Source organism: Caretta caretta, chromosome 14 (genome assembly GCF_965140235.1).
Source record: "Caretta caretta isolate rCarCar2 chromosome 14, rCarCar1.hap1, whole genome shotgun sequence".
Taxonomy (NCBI): Eukaryota; Metazoa; Chordata; order Testudines; family Cheloniidae; genus Caretta; species Caretta caretta.
Window position 1 is genome coordinate 8540184 of NC_134219.1, and position 15563 is coordinate 8555746.

A 15563-nucleotide genomic window follows, 5' to 3' on the forward strand; every position below is an offset into this window, starting at 1 on the left:
CTTGTGTTCCTGAATGCATAAGGCCAAATCATATACTTTCATTGGGGAGAAAAAACACTGGAGAGGGCCAGTAGTGAGGGAAATTTAGCAAGTTCCCCTGATGGGGTTGCTTCAGACTGGTTTGTTTGGAAGAATTAGGTATAGAGGAGGAGCAGAGCATTGTGCTCCCCAAACCTCCAGATTACAGGGATCTGAACAGAGATCCTCTGCAGCGAGCGCAAGGGCCTGTGCCTTCTTCAGCACTCTGATGCGTGTGCACACAGGTAAATACTATCTGAATAGTAATATAAAACATTTCATGGTGATTATGGGATTCCCCATCTTTAAATTTTCTGACTGAAATTTTAAATATATCAAAGCCATAATATTGCATTGGTTTTAGGAGTGCTTGGTAAGCATAGGCATTTAGTAATATTGTAATCATTGAAAAATAACTGTAGTAAATCCTACTGGAAGATGGACAAACCAGATTTGAGGCAATGATTTAAAAGCTTTTCTTTTAACCTCCCTGGGAAGTGATTGTGAATATTGGCTTTTTTGAGGGAACAGGGAGGAAGTGGTGTGAAAAGAACATTTGGAGGTGGAAAGAGAGGGAGCTTCTTTAGAAGCTTGGGAGGCCAAAGGTGAATCTCGGGTTTTAATCTTATTCAGCCCTTATTGCTTAATATTTTCTTGGAAAAAAGGAGCAGGTAAATTCATCTTATCTAATTTTCTTCACTTATCTAAAATAAATGTATAAAACAATTGTTCTCAAACTGTTATTGCAGAGAGGAAGATTCAGACAATGAGAAGGATAAGAAACTCTGGTACTATAGCACAAAGGTCCAGCTGGCACAGTTAATTGAATGCCTAGACAAAGATTACTGGGAAGCTGATCTTTGCAAAACTCTTGAAGAAATGTGCCAAGAAATTCATCGGCATATGGATATCACGGAAGACCTTACTAACAAAGCACGGGGCAACAACAAATCTTTCCTTGCTGCAGCAAATGGTAGGAATATCTGTCTATCATGGGAATGAATGTTAAACACTTTCAGATTATGATTTTACTTCAGAGTCTTTAAACATTGCAGTAATGTCTGCCCCCAAGTTTCACATATACAAATGCTTTTTTGAAATGTATTGTTAATAACTTTCTAACGTCAACCTGGCTGGCAGTAGCAATGTTAAGAATTTCTGAAGTTGCTTCCATACTTCCTGTTTTAAACAGTTTTAGTCCTGCTGGACTGCTTGATATATCCTCTAGACATATTTTTCTAGCACTGCCAAACATACTTATGTCCTGAATTTCCATTGACTTAATGTTATGTTCCATGTAAGAGAGAGTGTGTGGTGGGGAAAGGGAGAGAGATGGAGTGTTCATTAGTAAAATGGTTAAGTATCCTGTTAACTGAATTTTATGTGGTGATATGACCATTCCAGAGAAAAGTCCAAATCTATACCTTTTTTGGATTTCATAGGGATTATTAGTGGCAGGGTTTCAAAACGGAGTTGTCCTTCCTGTTAACTCTGTCTGGGGGTAATATTCTTTGAAGGGGTAGAATACAATTTTGAATTACCTGAGAAATATGACTTATATAACTTTTTAATTTTAGGTCTGTTAAGTTTTGTTTAGAGACCTAGACGTCTGCATCTGCAGGTCCACATATTTAATACTCTAGTAGCTTTCTAATTATTAGGAAATTTCTCCTGTACTTCCTATCTAGTACTTTGTAAACATTGACACTACAATTATGAATGAGATCTACTCAACTTTGTTTTAATTTAACATTTTTACTAACATTTCATTTCTCCACAGAACTTCTTGTTAAAAATTGAAGTCTGAGCCATTTGTTTTAATAGAATATTGTAGACTGCTGTCAAAGTACAGTCCCTTCCAAATGAGTGCCAAAGATATAAATTCCCTAATGTTAAATTTTAGAATTTCTAATTATCCAGCAATCTGGTGTAAAGTAAATGTTAAATGCTACTACTAACTGGGGGAAGTACATAATGCTCCTCAAACGCAACTGTATAATGTTACTAGTAAATGAAAGAATTAAGTGTTTTCTATGAGTTATGTGTATTGTGGCAATAATTCTTGGTTCAGATGTGAAAGATTTAAAGGAACTCCATGGATGTATGTGATTTGGCATTTGGTATAATCTGTTTTCTCTAGATAGCTTTGACAAAGTACAAAATCTAGGGAAATTCTAGGCAGAGAAAACAAGCAAGATGAAGTATCAACTACATAGAAGCTGTATCTGAATCTTTGTTTACATGTGTGCCCTACACAAGCTAATGATTTGTATCACCTGTGTGGTTTCCTCAAGGAACGAAGGCTGTAACTTACACGCTCAATATTTATTTCAGCCCTTTTTTCTTACTGAAATACAATATGCATTTATGTAGCTTTGGCTATATTAAATTAACAGTTTAAGCAATTCAGCTTTTTATATCTTGATGAAAGGATTTTTATTAGTTATGAGATATAATTACTGAAAGTATGAAGTCTTTCAAAGTTTAGAAAGCCTTCATTCAACATTGTGAGCAAAGCAGCTATTCTTACGTCATTCAGAGAAGGAGTACGAAATAACAAAAACTAGGAGGTAGGATGGTGCAGTATTATTGAGTTTCAATGATTAATGCTCAAATCCATTATACTTTACTGGAAGCCAAAGTGGGTAAGGATAAGAATGGCATGACATGGAGAAGGAATTGACTTGGTGAGAATTCAGTCACATGCAATCTGAATTGAATTGAGAGCACCCTCAATTAATTCTCAATAATAAGTTACAGTAATCAAGTCAGAATCACTATTTCAAGGTTTTACTGGTCAAACCGGATCTTATAATGGCAGTATAAGTGATGTTTAAAAAAAATCCCAAAGAGACCTGTCTGGAGACACAGTCTGATTCCATAATTAATTCTTTCTACTTAATACTCAAAAGTTAAAACAGTGAATGTGAATCGCCATGGGTGGAGTGCTGCTCAGCAGATATTTGGAGCCAACCATCAATACATGTACTCAACTCTCAGTAAATTACATGGCTTGGATTTTTATAGAAGCAGTTGAACAGAAATTACACTGTACTTCAGTGCTTAGCATGACAGTCTCATATAGCTGGTCTTTGGTGTATAGAAGTGTAATCCCAAGGGAAGGAGACAAAAGGAAGCAACCATGTAGACCACTTTAAAAAAAAAAAAGGCAGAAATAGATTTGATCCTGACCTCCTGAATTCCCCCAGTGTAAAGAGGGGCAGAAATAAACAGGCATATGACACTGGCCATGCAAATATTTTCAACAAAAACACTGGAGCAAAACCCTAATCTTTTAGAGAAAGTGTGATAGCATCTTTAAACTTTATGTAGAACCCCATAACCAGTAAGCTGAAACTCAGTTTATCTACCATGGAACAATAAAGGACTGTGTAAAGGGGTTTGGTATTTTGTACATAACATAATGTTGAGAAATCAAGAACTCGAGCATTCCAATTTCCATGCATCTGAAAATGGAAAAAGGAGTAAGAACTTGGATGTTAATTTTTGTTCTTAGCTCCTGGCTTTTGTTTTGTGATTGTGAAAGGTAATGCTTTAAACCTGAAGGCCATCTTGATTTAAATGACTTTTGATTTAAGACTTCTACTTAATGGCTCTATAAAGGGTATTTTGATTCTTGTTGCCTGAATTTTACCGTTTTTTTCCTACTGTAGATGAAATATTGGATGCTCTTAGAGTCAAAAAAGGAGAAATAGTGGAGGATAAAAGTCAAGCAGCTGAGGAAACAGATAAGGACAAAAATGATGTTGAAAATAATGACCAAACAGATACTGAAAAAGGCAAGGAGGAACCTGCAGACCAACTACAGGAAAAAAATGAAGAAACACCATCTGAACAAGATTCAGAAAAAGGAAAAACGGAAGGTAAAGAAACTGACCTTGCATTAGCAATATTTTTGTTGTTTTTAAATAACCTTTTACTAGCACATTTACTTCTGGAAATATTAATGTAATTTTTTACACTGGCAAGATTTTTTTAAAATTGCTTTTAAAGAGATAATGCTAGTTTGCTTCTTTATGGTTATATACCATTCTTTCTCTTTGGTAGTGTTGGATAGCTCATTTTCCCTACTGCTGTTTTACAATTTGACTCCATTTTTGCTTTGAGATGTCTGGCTTTTCTGGCATGAAGCTCACTGATGGCAGTCAATATGTGTACATCCACCAGTATCGAAGGATTGATTTCTAATGCTATTTTTAAAGTAGAATTAAGTAGTTTTGGCCTGTTTCTGTTCTCTGATTCTATGAAGACACTATCCTTACTGCAGAAATACACTCAATATATTTTGGTGCTACAAAGTGGACATAATACAAGGAACTGCACGAAGTCTGCTTTTTAGCATGGATAAGGCCAGATGACATCCTAAGGAAATGTTAAGAATATCCTTAAAGATTTGTTGTGCATTTTACTGTAGAGCCAACAGACGTTGGGGATAAAAGTAACTCTGGGGCATCAAGCACAGACGGCAGCACCACAAATCCTTCTGCAGGAGAAACTAGTTCCTCTGAAGGGAAGAACGCAATGGGGTGTCAGTCAGAAACCTTTGATAGCAACAATGTGGCAGAGAAGAAAGTGGCATCAGAGCTCCCTCAGGATCTCTCAGGTACAGAGGGCGCTGTATCAATGCCTCTGTAATTTGGGGAACCTTTAAGATTTTCTTATTATAAATTCTGGTTTGTCAACTAAAACCATTTACAGTGTATGTTCATTCATGCTATTTGCTTTCACTGCCATCCTTTACTGCTGCATTGTCATCTAACATTTAGAATTTTTTAATGTGGTCCTCCCTGCTGTTAGCATATGCTTCCATGCCCTCCAAAGATTACTGTGGCTAAGCTTTTCTCATATTCTGTTTACTATATATTTTATTTTTCTTCATTGCAAACCATAGTGGTGGTGAACATCCTACAAAGGTTTATTTCAAGCTTTTATTTGCTAATGGCTGTTAAATCGTTTAACCTGTAATGTACTGTAAAAATAATTAACAAGAAAAAATTAGTATTTGCAGTTATTCATATAGGTTCTTGCATTGGGTTGCCTGGAGAAAAGTCTTGCATCATCCCAAAAATCTGTAGGCTGAAGCTTAATAATGTATGTACAAAGTTTGTTTTTCTTTTAAGCTGTTTTTTATTTCGTGCAGTAGTAATTCGCTACTCCATAAAATACAATTCTTTTCTTGAAACTCAGGAATGAGTATGACTTGCTTAGGTCTGGAGCATTAATTAGTACATTAAAACCATACAAATACTTTTTAGAAAAGAGAGAGAACATTGTACTTTTGACCAAATTCCTACATTAGCAACAGATAAGTTAATTTGAATAACTCATAGCATTAATTAAGATCATGAAAGTTGTATTTTCACTTGAATCAATATTACAACTAAGGTACATGCATCCGATGAAGTGAGCTGTAGCTCACGAAAGCTTATGCTCAAATAAATTTGTTAGTCTGTAAGGTGCCACAGGTACTCCTTTTCTTTTAACTAAGGTACTGCAGTTGAAAAAAGCACACTTGGTATGTTAGATTTGAAAGTTGGTTCTTGATAACTCATTGAAAAATATGGTGTGCTGTGTTCCAAGAACAAGTAAAATGCCTCCATACAGACGTAGTTTATAATGTTTCTGGGTGGTTATTTAACTTTTAAAACATTACTGTATTTAATTCTTTTGTATGAAATGACCCTCATTATTCTCCACCACCAGTTAGTTTTATTTCTCTCCATGAGTAAATAGCTTCATAATTGGATTAGCAGTTTTATGTACATCTCCAATAGGGAAAATGTGCTTGTGCTTGGGGGAAAAAAACATATTTTTGTTTAGGATTTATAGATCAAGCATAATTTTTTTTCCATTACTGTTCACAAATCACCTGTTGAGTACATATTTCCTTTTAGAGTTAATGAGGAAATAATCCTTTTCTTACAGGATATTACTGAAGGTGCATGGGGAAAGCACATATGCTTGATGATTCAAAATTTGAGTTTATATTTTTTGTTGAAAAATGCATTTATGAAGATGCTTATTGGGCTGGACTCAGGGCTGCTGTTCCTTGTTATGTTTTTGCAAGTAGCTCTAGCTGGTTGCATCCAGCCAAGCTTTTCTACCTGCAGCCTACCCTGAATTCTTTGCTACCTCGCAGTAATAAGTCTGCTGCTACTGCACAGTCATAGGGACCTTTATTCAAGAGTGTGGGAAGACCTATGACATACAATAGGCAGGCATCCATTCCCACATAGGTGGAGCAGAAGCTGAGGTGTAGATATGGAAGAGAGAATCTACCTACTTTCTTCCCAGCTATATGCCCTCTGGATCTCAGTTCATCATGTGAATGTAGGTTGGGAGGGGGTGGTCTACCTTCCCATTCTCCTCCAAACTCCAGGCCTTAGATGATTCTGTCCTCCCCAACCAGCAAATGGGCAGGTTTGGGACCAAACAATACTGATCATGTTCTGGATCTGTGTCTCACCCAAAACAAGGTGCAGGGAGGTTAGGGGTGCTCTGAGAACCCTTGGATTCTCAGCAGATTTATTCCTCTGCTTTTTTGATGGTGAGTATTTCCCAGAGAGGGAGACATGACCCACCACCAGTCTCAAAAGGATGGCAGGACCTTTCTGTTCTCCATTCTGTTCTCTATTCTATATAGGGCTGTATACCACTTCACCACCAAAGTGTCTGAGCACCTGACCTTCAGCACCCTTGGGGAGGTGATGTCCAAAGTCTGGATTTTGTCCAGGGAGGACTCCAGGAACAGAGGGCCCTCGGGAAGAGGTTGTTCAAGTTCAGGAAAAACCCCTCCTTGTGTTTCCCTTGTACAAGGTTATCAAGGAGATAGGGAACCCTGAAATAAGCCCAATGCTCACCAGGCCCTAAACCTAATTGCACCTTTTCTTTTCTGTGCCTGCTTAAGAGATAGTATGAGACCCAGGGGTCCGTCCTGCATGTTGGCATCCTAGTCACTAATTCGGAGAGTCCGAGTTCTAGATGGAGGAGGTGTGTTTTTTCTGTAAGATTCTGACCTCAGGAGAAATCCATGACCTGATCACAGACCATATTGGCAGGTTCATCCATAGCCTTTTGTTCCAAAACATCAGCTGTTTGGTTCCAACTTCTGAATCTAGACTCTTTGACAGATCACAAGTACATGGAGATCTGGACCAACCTGCTTGGTTTCAGACTTACTGCCAGAGGTCTCCCTAGACACAAAAACCTTGGTCTCCTTTCTACTTATGAGTAACCTCATGGTGGGAAGAGCTGCTGGTTAAGGGCAAGATGCCAAGAGCGACAGACACTGAAACTCATTATTGCTGCTTTAAAAGTGGGAGGCCTTGAATCAAGCTCTTCAGAGCTTCCAGGTTCAGGACTGCCTGTGGAGCCCGAGTAGTCTTCTTTCGTCCTCCTTTCACTATGGTTGCTCAGATTCTCTTAAGTCTTGCTACCAGATGAGATTCCAGAAGTCGAGGACTTTAAGGGATGGGCTCAAACTGGCAGACCAACTAAATCAAACCAACTAAAATGTTTTTATGTCAGGGAAGCAAGACTCTTCCCCATCCCTTTGGAGGGGCAGTCCATTTCTTCTACCAGTAGTGAGGGGATGGAACACGAAGTACCTGCTAGGTGGCCAATTACTTCACTAGAATACTTCATGGACGTCCACCCTCTTCTGAGTTCCTAAAGATTTTGTCCATCTTCTGTATCTCATAGAACAAAAAGCCAAAGCAGTAGGCAGGCACGTCATTTTTAGAATATCAGAACCATCACAGGCGTGTTCTGCAGGGATCTACTCTGATTTTGCTAATTATAACATGATATGGATAAAGATTTAACTCTCACCATCCTGGATATTCAGAAAGCCATTGGAGTAACAGGAAAACATGATCAAATCAGGTTACATTAAAGATGTTATAGATGTTAATTCTGAATTTCCCTTCTTTTGTTACTGTCAAAACTGTTTAATTTTGTTGTAGAAAATGTCCTTTACAGATGTTACAGATAATAGATGGAGGGTCTTCATTTTTCATGTGGGCACTTGAACACTATAGTTATTTATACCATATATGTGAACTAGTCTGTGTAGAGACTTGTTTCAGTATATGTGGACAGGGTTGGGGTTTTTTAAGAATTTCTAGTTTAAAAACGGCAATTCATCCAGTCAGAGTAGATGTTCCTATGTATATTCATTGTCTTGGTGAAGCTGTTGCTTAGCTCTAAGAAATGAGGGAGGAACTGCATTTTAAATACAACGACAGGCAGTGTGATCCATTTACATCTAATTCCGAGATGGTAAATAAAATACAGATTAAAAAAATACTTTATGGGCCACTGTCAGTTTAAAAAAATGTTCTTTATCTGTTACTAATAACACGTTTAATAATATAAACTGTAAGAATTCTAAAAAAACTTCTTACCATTAATGTTCCATTTTTGCATTCCCCCTAGTTTGGATAACAAAACAAGCTAGTCACTTTCATTTCTTGTTTTTTTTTCTCTAGCACAGTACTGTAATGCTTAGGTTGCAGACACAAAACTAGGGAGTCTACTTTGTTTTATTAAAAAATATACTCAGTAAAAATGTATATAAAAATTAAAATGTTTGACTTCTATATAGTCTGTTTTACAAGGCTTGTTTTTATAAAACATTTAGCTCTTGTTTTTGTAAAACATTTAGCATTTAGGTTTTGTAATTTTGGGGAAAAAAGTTGTAAAAGTATAGCAGATTTTTTTTTAAAATGTAAGTATTCTTCTTTGATGGATCCAGTGCTCTGGATAGAAGTCATAACTCATGGGTATTTCTCTGCAGTCTAGCAAAAGTCAGAGTTTCTTTGAGGGGAGGAGTAGGTCCTGGAAGCATCATCACCTGCACTCGTGCTTGCTGAATTAATCACACCTTTCCTCAGTAAACATTTCCAAAGAAGCAAAACTTAATTTTTTTTAAATTTTTTTTTTAATGAGTTAAGCTAAAGAAATCCTGCTATTATGTTGTCAACACTGCATCAATTTTTAGCATGATTTAACATTCCCTCTTGTCCTGACTTGAAGACAGATAAGAAAATCTCATGCTAAACCAAACCTGTATAGAATACTAGACAAGTTTAGGGAGTATCTGTCCAGAGCACTGTATCTACATGAGGAGAAACCAAAACTGCAGGTAAGAAAACTAATTTTGTCTTTCTCTGAGAGTTTGACAGCTATATGTTTGGTCTTTGCTGATTCACTCTTTCTTAATTTGTATTTTGATGAACATATATTTTGGTAATGTTAACCAGCAGTTTCAGAATATCAGGATGTGAAGAATATCTTGAATGGCAAGTTAGGCAGAAAATCCGGTTTGAAATCTAGGAGAGGTTAAATACAAAGAACAAAAGAAATAGTGATTAATTTTTCATTTGTAGGTTTCAACTACTGAAAAGCATGTAATTGTCTATAAATAGACAAATGTTTATATTGGCAATATTTATGAAGATATTTATTTATGTAGAATTTGTCTATTTAATGCTTTGGGTTAAAACAATCACTTATTGTTTTTACTTTCTTGCTTATTTGACCATAGACATTTTGAACAGTTGTGATTGATTTGAAAGCTGATTGGGGAGAGGGAGATCTTTGTTTCCAGTAGGTGCATATGCCTGTGTATGCTTCATACATTGTTAAAGATTTTAGGTAGACTTTTTGAGGTAATTTAAAACCACCAATTCTTCCATGTTACAAATGAGTTATTGATGTTTCAGTAGCTCATCTGACTCTTTGAGTTTTTAACTTTAAGAAAAAAAAGTAAGCTTAATTGATACAGTACTAAATATCTAAAGTCCTTCTTTTGTAGAAGAAACTGGTCAGATGACCCCCAGCATCAGTCCTAGTGCATTCGCTGCACCCCTCCAGTCTGCCGAAAACAGCAACAGCAGCGAGCTAAATTCTATGCAGAATGACTCCATTAAGACATCTGATGATGCTGAAAATGCAGAAGGAGGATCCCAGACCTCAGAGGAAACAGGTAAAAATAAGTGTCACTAAGCTTGTTTCTAAACTTGATTCTTAAATTTCATAATTCCCATATATAAACACATTTGCAATGTATTACCTTCGTTCTTTTTTCATGTTTGTTTAAATTATGTTTTTGTGGCAGGGGAGAAATCCAATGGTGAAAGAAGTGATTCTCCATGCACAGGGAAAGGCACATCAGGCTCGACACGAATGCTTACCCGATTACGAAATCCAGATAGCAAGCTGAGCCAGATGAAAAGCCAGCAGGTTGCTGCTGCAGCACACGAAGCAAATAAATTATTTAAAGAAGGCAGAGAGGTTTGTACTCACTTTGAGAATTTCTAAAATATAAAATTATATTGGTAACATAAGAAGAAACCACCTTCCTGCTACAGTCTTAAGAAAATGGGGTCAGTGACATACTAGGAGGTACATGAGAAATTCACAAGTTGGTAGAATTGCCATATCAGAGGTAATTCTTAGGTTTTTTTGTCCTTTATTCCACCCCCTTTCCCTCTGTGTAGCTGCTCTCTGATTTGCTCTCTGTAGAGTGGTGTGACAATAACAAAGTGGAGTAGAGTCGCTTTTCTTTAGTGTGAAGCAGGTTCTTTTGGTTTCCTTCTCCAGGAGAGTGATGCAGTGGGTATGGTGTACACATAAACTAGTTAAATATATTTTTACCCCTATTTTCGGTGATCAGATATGAAGAAATTCTCTTGCTAGTTGTAACATCCTGGTACTTTCTTGTCATATTTGACTGTCATGTGCCTTTGTGTATTCCACTGAGGGGTGTGCATACGCTCCATGCCTCTGAGATTGAGGATTCTTGCTCGCAATGTGTGTTGGTCCATGCCTATTCCCTTCTCCTCCTCATGCTCTGAACTGAGGGCATAAGGGGCAGCAAAGACGGACAATTTCTGCAGTTACTTTCTACTTCCTGTGGTCTGAGATGGAACCTCTTCTGTGTCTGCAGGGTTTGCTAATTGCTTCTGCGTCAAACTGTAAATATTTGTAAATAACTTTTAGATACAGTTTTTAGATAGATTTTATACTTTAGGTATAGTTTTGAGCAGTCAGGACCTTGGGAAGTCTTCCCCTACCTTGAGTCCCCACCCATACGGGGTGACCAGTATGCCCAACAACCATGCATTTAAGAACTGCGTTTCCTGCCGTTGTGCCTTCCCAGTCAGCGGTGGCCATCTCAAATGTTTCTACTGCCTCAGGGAAGCTCACGTCCCCTCCAAGTGCACTTTTAGCCAATCTATTCCAAGCTGAATGCATCAAACCTCTGAATATAGGCTCTGGAGATTCCTAATAAATCATGCTATGAGGTGCCAGTTCAGCCTTCACCCAACAGACCCCTATGTACATCAGGCAGAGGCACCAAGAAGTGCCTGTCGGAGCACAGTGACCTCTGCGGCTGTGGGACTTATAGGAGTAGAGCTGAGGACTCCTCCAAATGGACATGAGAAGAGTAGGAGACATTCTGATAAGAAGCAAGAGAAATCTGCCTCCAGGTATGCATCCGAACAAAGGACCTCTTCTCCGACATCCCCTAAGTCAGGTGTGGCTCTGTGCCCTGGTGGGAGTGTCAGGAGCTCACAAGGAGCACATCATTGTCTCACTGCTCCAAAGAGTAAACCACCCCAAAATTGGCATTAACCACAGGAGCAGGATCATACTCATTACCGGTCAGAGAGAAGCCAAAGTGGATGCCTTCTACATTGGTGGTTCTGTCGTACTATGAGAGGGAGATGTCAGTACCAAAGGCCGTGACAAGATCGAGACTGCTGGTGCCACCGAAGAAAGAGAGTCCATGTCCATATGTCTGGGGATAGATACCCCGCCCCCATAGGACTCTGCCATCCTCTCAAACCTGGACTCTCTCATCCTGTAAGAATGGATCCTAACAAGGGAGATCACCACATTATCAATCCAAGGGATGGAAGAGAGGGAGAGCCACTCACCAGTACCATCTACCAGCTGGAGCATATCAAGGTTGGCACCACTCTGGGAATCTGAAGCTACTGCCTCCTCTGAGTCAGTGTCAACACTACCATTGAGACATAGGGTCAGTCCAGACAGAGGATCCAGAGTCTCTTGGGCACTATCCTGATCTTATAGGAGCGATTATGCACCTCAGGACTCCATGGGGACCACCTCAGTTCCCATTTGACCCCTCGCACTGCCCTTTTGGGATCCCATGGGACCCATACATGCGATATCCTGAGTCAGACAAAATGAGCAGTGTGCTACTTCAAACAAGGGAGAGCAAGGTCCGCAACTCTCTGTACAGAAATGATCAATCTCTCAAACTGGTGTGCTTGCCACCAGATCATCCTCTCAACATTGCATCTCCCAGGAATACACCACAAGTTAGACAGCCTCAGCAGGCACTTCTCCAGGGACAGCAAAAGAGAACTACACAATTTGGTAATAGAGAACGTATTTCAACAGTGGGATCCCCATCTTCAGACTTCCTTGGGCATTTCTTGTTCTCTTGAGATGCAATCTGCTGTTGCAAGGGGACTCAAGGTCCAGGCTCCAAAGGAGAGGCATTTTTAATCCCTTTAATTAGTCAGGACACTAATATACACCTTTCTACCCGTTCCACTCTTACCTCGGGTTCCAAGAAGGATCAAGCAAAAGGGAGCATTGGTGATTCTTATTGCTCCAGATGTCCCAGATGGTTCTGGTTTCCCAACATTCTGCAGATGTCAAAATGTTCATACAGCTGTATTCAACTCTTTCCAGATTTATTGATCCAGGGAATGAGACAAAATCAGGCATCCCAATCCAGCATCCTTCCACCTAACAGCTTGGCATTTGGCTGGATGATGACCCTAGAAAAGACATGCTTGGAAGCAGTTCATTACCTCCTTAACAATAAAGGAGGAGACCATGTGAGTGCGCCACACAACAAAGTGGAAAAGATTTTTTTGATGTTGTGTCAACATTGTCAGCCCCAGGGGATTCCAATATCTGTGTCCTCTTGGAATAGCTTCTCTTAAAGACTTCATGTCTACTGGTTAAATCCCTGTGGATGCAATTAGCAGCTGTAAGTGCCTGTCACAATAACTTGATCTCCACCATGTTGTGACAGCTTCCTAAAGGGTATCGTTAAAACCTTTCCCTGGTACTGAAAATTACCCTGATTTGGGACCTCAGCATAGTCCTGTCAGCATTAATGGAGGCTCCATTTGAACATTTAGACATATATTCCTTAGTCCATCTATTGATGAAGGTTGCTTTTTTGGTGGCCATCACACCAGCCATGTAGGCTAGGGGACCCTCATGGCACATCCACTGTACACAGCCTTCCGGAGGGACAGTCTCCTGAAGACTACACTTGAAATTCACACCCAAAGTGGTCACAGAAATCCATCTAAATCAGGCTGTTCACTTACCTGTTGTCTTCCCAAAGCCATATGCCACCAGTGAGGAGAGGAAGCCTAACTCGCTGTATGTCTGAGCCTTGGCATTCTACTTCTAGAGGACTAAACCTTTTAGCAAAATCACCTAGGTTACTTGTATCCCTTGAAGAACATATGAGAGGTGAAACAATCTTGTCCCAAAGACTGTCCAAATGAAGTTTGGACTGCATCCTGCTCTATTACAAATTGATTCATAGATATTAAGGTCAGAAGGGACCATTATGATCATCTAGTCTGATCTCCTGCACAAGGCAGGCCACAGAATCTCACCCCCCTCTCCCCCCAACTCCTGCGAAAAACCTCTCACCTATGTCTGAGCTATTGAAGTCCTCAAATCATGGTTTAAAGACTTCAAGGAGCAGAGAATCCTCCAGCAAGTGACCCATGCCCGATGCTACAGAGGAAGATGAAAAACCTCCAGGGCCTCTTCCAATCTGCCCTGGAGGAAAATTCCTTCCCAACCCTACATTGTGTGAGGGACCACTTGACTGACCCAGGCTGCAATGTTTCAAGGAAATTTGCAGGGCAGCACTGCAGGGTTCTGTTCACACTTTTACGAGACATTACGCCGTAGTTTAAGCTTCTACAGCTGAGGAATCGTTTGGCAGAGCAATCCTCTAATTGGTGGTACTGCTAGGGTCCTCACCCTTCTCTTCAATGAATACTGCTTGTGAATTGCCCTCAATAGAATATACATATGGACAACTCAAAGAAAGTTAGTTAGTTATTTACCTTATAATAATTGGAGTTCAATGAGATTTGTGGTCCCTATCAGTATTCTAATACTCACCCTCCTTCCCCACTGCTGCTGAGTCTTATTCTAAGGTTACTTGCATTAGGAAGGTAAATAGAGGGGCAGTCTGTCCACGCTGCCCCTTCTGCTCCTCGTGCTCCAGACTGAGAGTATAAGGACCCAGGCGTGGACCTATAGACAGTGCTAGCTAGAATTGTCCAATCTGAGACACATGAAGCGCCTGCACATCCGTCAGTGGAAGACAGATAGGGACCACACATCTCGAAGAACTCCAGTTACTGTAAGATAGGTAACCTTTATTTATTTTACTTATTTGCATACACAAATTCTAACTTCTTTGCACACCTATTTTGTGGGTGCAACTTGGGTGTCTACATTAGAAAACTTGGCCCCTAACTTTAATACTGTTACTACTTTAGTACTGTTAAAATGTTTTGAAGGTAAAAAAGATTAAAGAAGAAGAAACTAATACAATATATAATTCAGAATGAATGGATGTGACTTTGAATTGTAAACAGGAATATAATAGATATTATTAAAGATTTTAAATAAGTTAATTTAAAAAACAAACAAAAAAAACCCTTTTGTTTCTTTAACAAGGTTCTGGTGGTTAACTCCCAAGGGGAAATTTCCCGGTTGAATACCAAGAAAGAAATCGTGATGAAAGGAAACATCAGTAATTATTTCAAGTTAGGTCAAGAGGGGAAGTATCGTGTCTATCACAACCAGTATGCCACCAACTCATTTGCATTGAACAAACACCAGCACAGAGAAGACCATGACAAGAGACGGCACCTTGCGCATAAATTCTGCCTGACTCCTGCTGGAGAGTTCAAATGGAATGGGTCTGTACATGGGTCCAAGGTTCTTACCATATCTACTCTGAGGCTAACTATCATTCAGCTAGAGAGCAACATCCCTGCATCATTCCTTCACCCCAATTGGGCCTCCCACAGGTAAAGAAATAGCAAGTATTTTTTGATTACCCATATTTTATTTAATAACATTACTTTGTGGCACAGGTGCCAGCTTCCTCCTTTCCCTAAGGGTGTTCAACCCCTGCTCTGCCCCAGGCCCTGCCTGCACTGCACCCCTTCCCCCAAGATCCCACCCCCAATTATACCCCATTCCCACTCCTTCCCCACTCCCCCAGCGCTTCCTACACACCGCTGAACAGGCAGGCAGGAGGCTCTGGGACGGAGGGAGCGGGAGGAGCTAATCAGTGGGCCGCCAGCTGGCAGGAAGTGCTGGAGGGTGAGGGAGGAGCTGATCGGAGGGGCTGCCGGTGGGTGCTCATGCTTTGTGGTGTCCTAAGTCATATCACTCACATAGACAATAGATATCATTGGAACAGACAC

At 39.6% G+C, this 15563-nt stretch overlaps 1 protein-coding gene across 9 annotated transcripts in view; it reads left to right on the top strand.

Moving 5' to 3' along the window:
* BPTF (bromodomain PHD finger transcription factor) overlaps positions 1–15563 on the top strand; it is a 93658-nt gene that overhangs the window by 35737 nt on the left and 42358 nt on the right. For 8 of the 9 annotated variants that reach the window (XM_048819219.2, XM_048819217.2, XM_048819222.2 and 5 more), the window contains exons 3-8: positions 768–991; positions 3693–3902; positions 4454–4642; positions 9857–10027; positions 10160–10335; positions 14806–15161. In XM_048819219.2, the coding sequence (XP_048675176.2) occupies positions 768–991; positions 3693–3902; positions 4454–4642; positions 9857–10027; positions 10160–10335; positions 14806–15161 (1326 nt within the window). The remainder of the gene's footprint in view (positions 1–767; positions 992–3692; positions 3903–4453; positions 4643–9856; positions 10028–10159; positions 10336–14805; positions 15162–15563) is intronic. The other variant, XM_048819224.2, reaches the window with a different exon arrangement.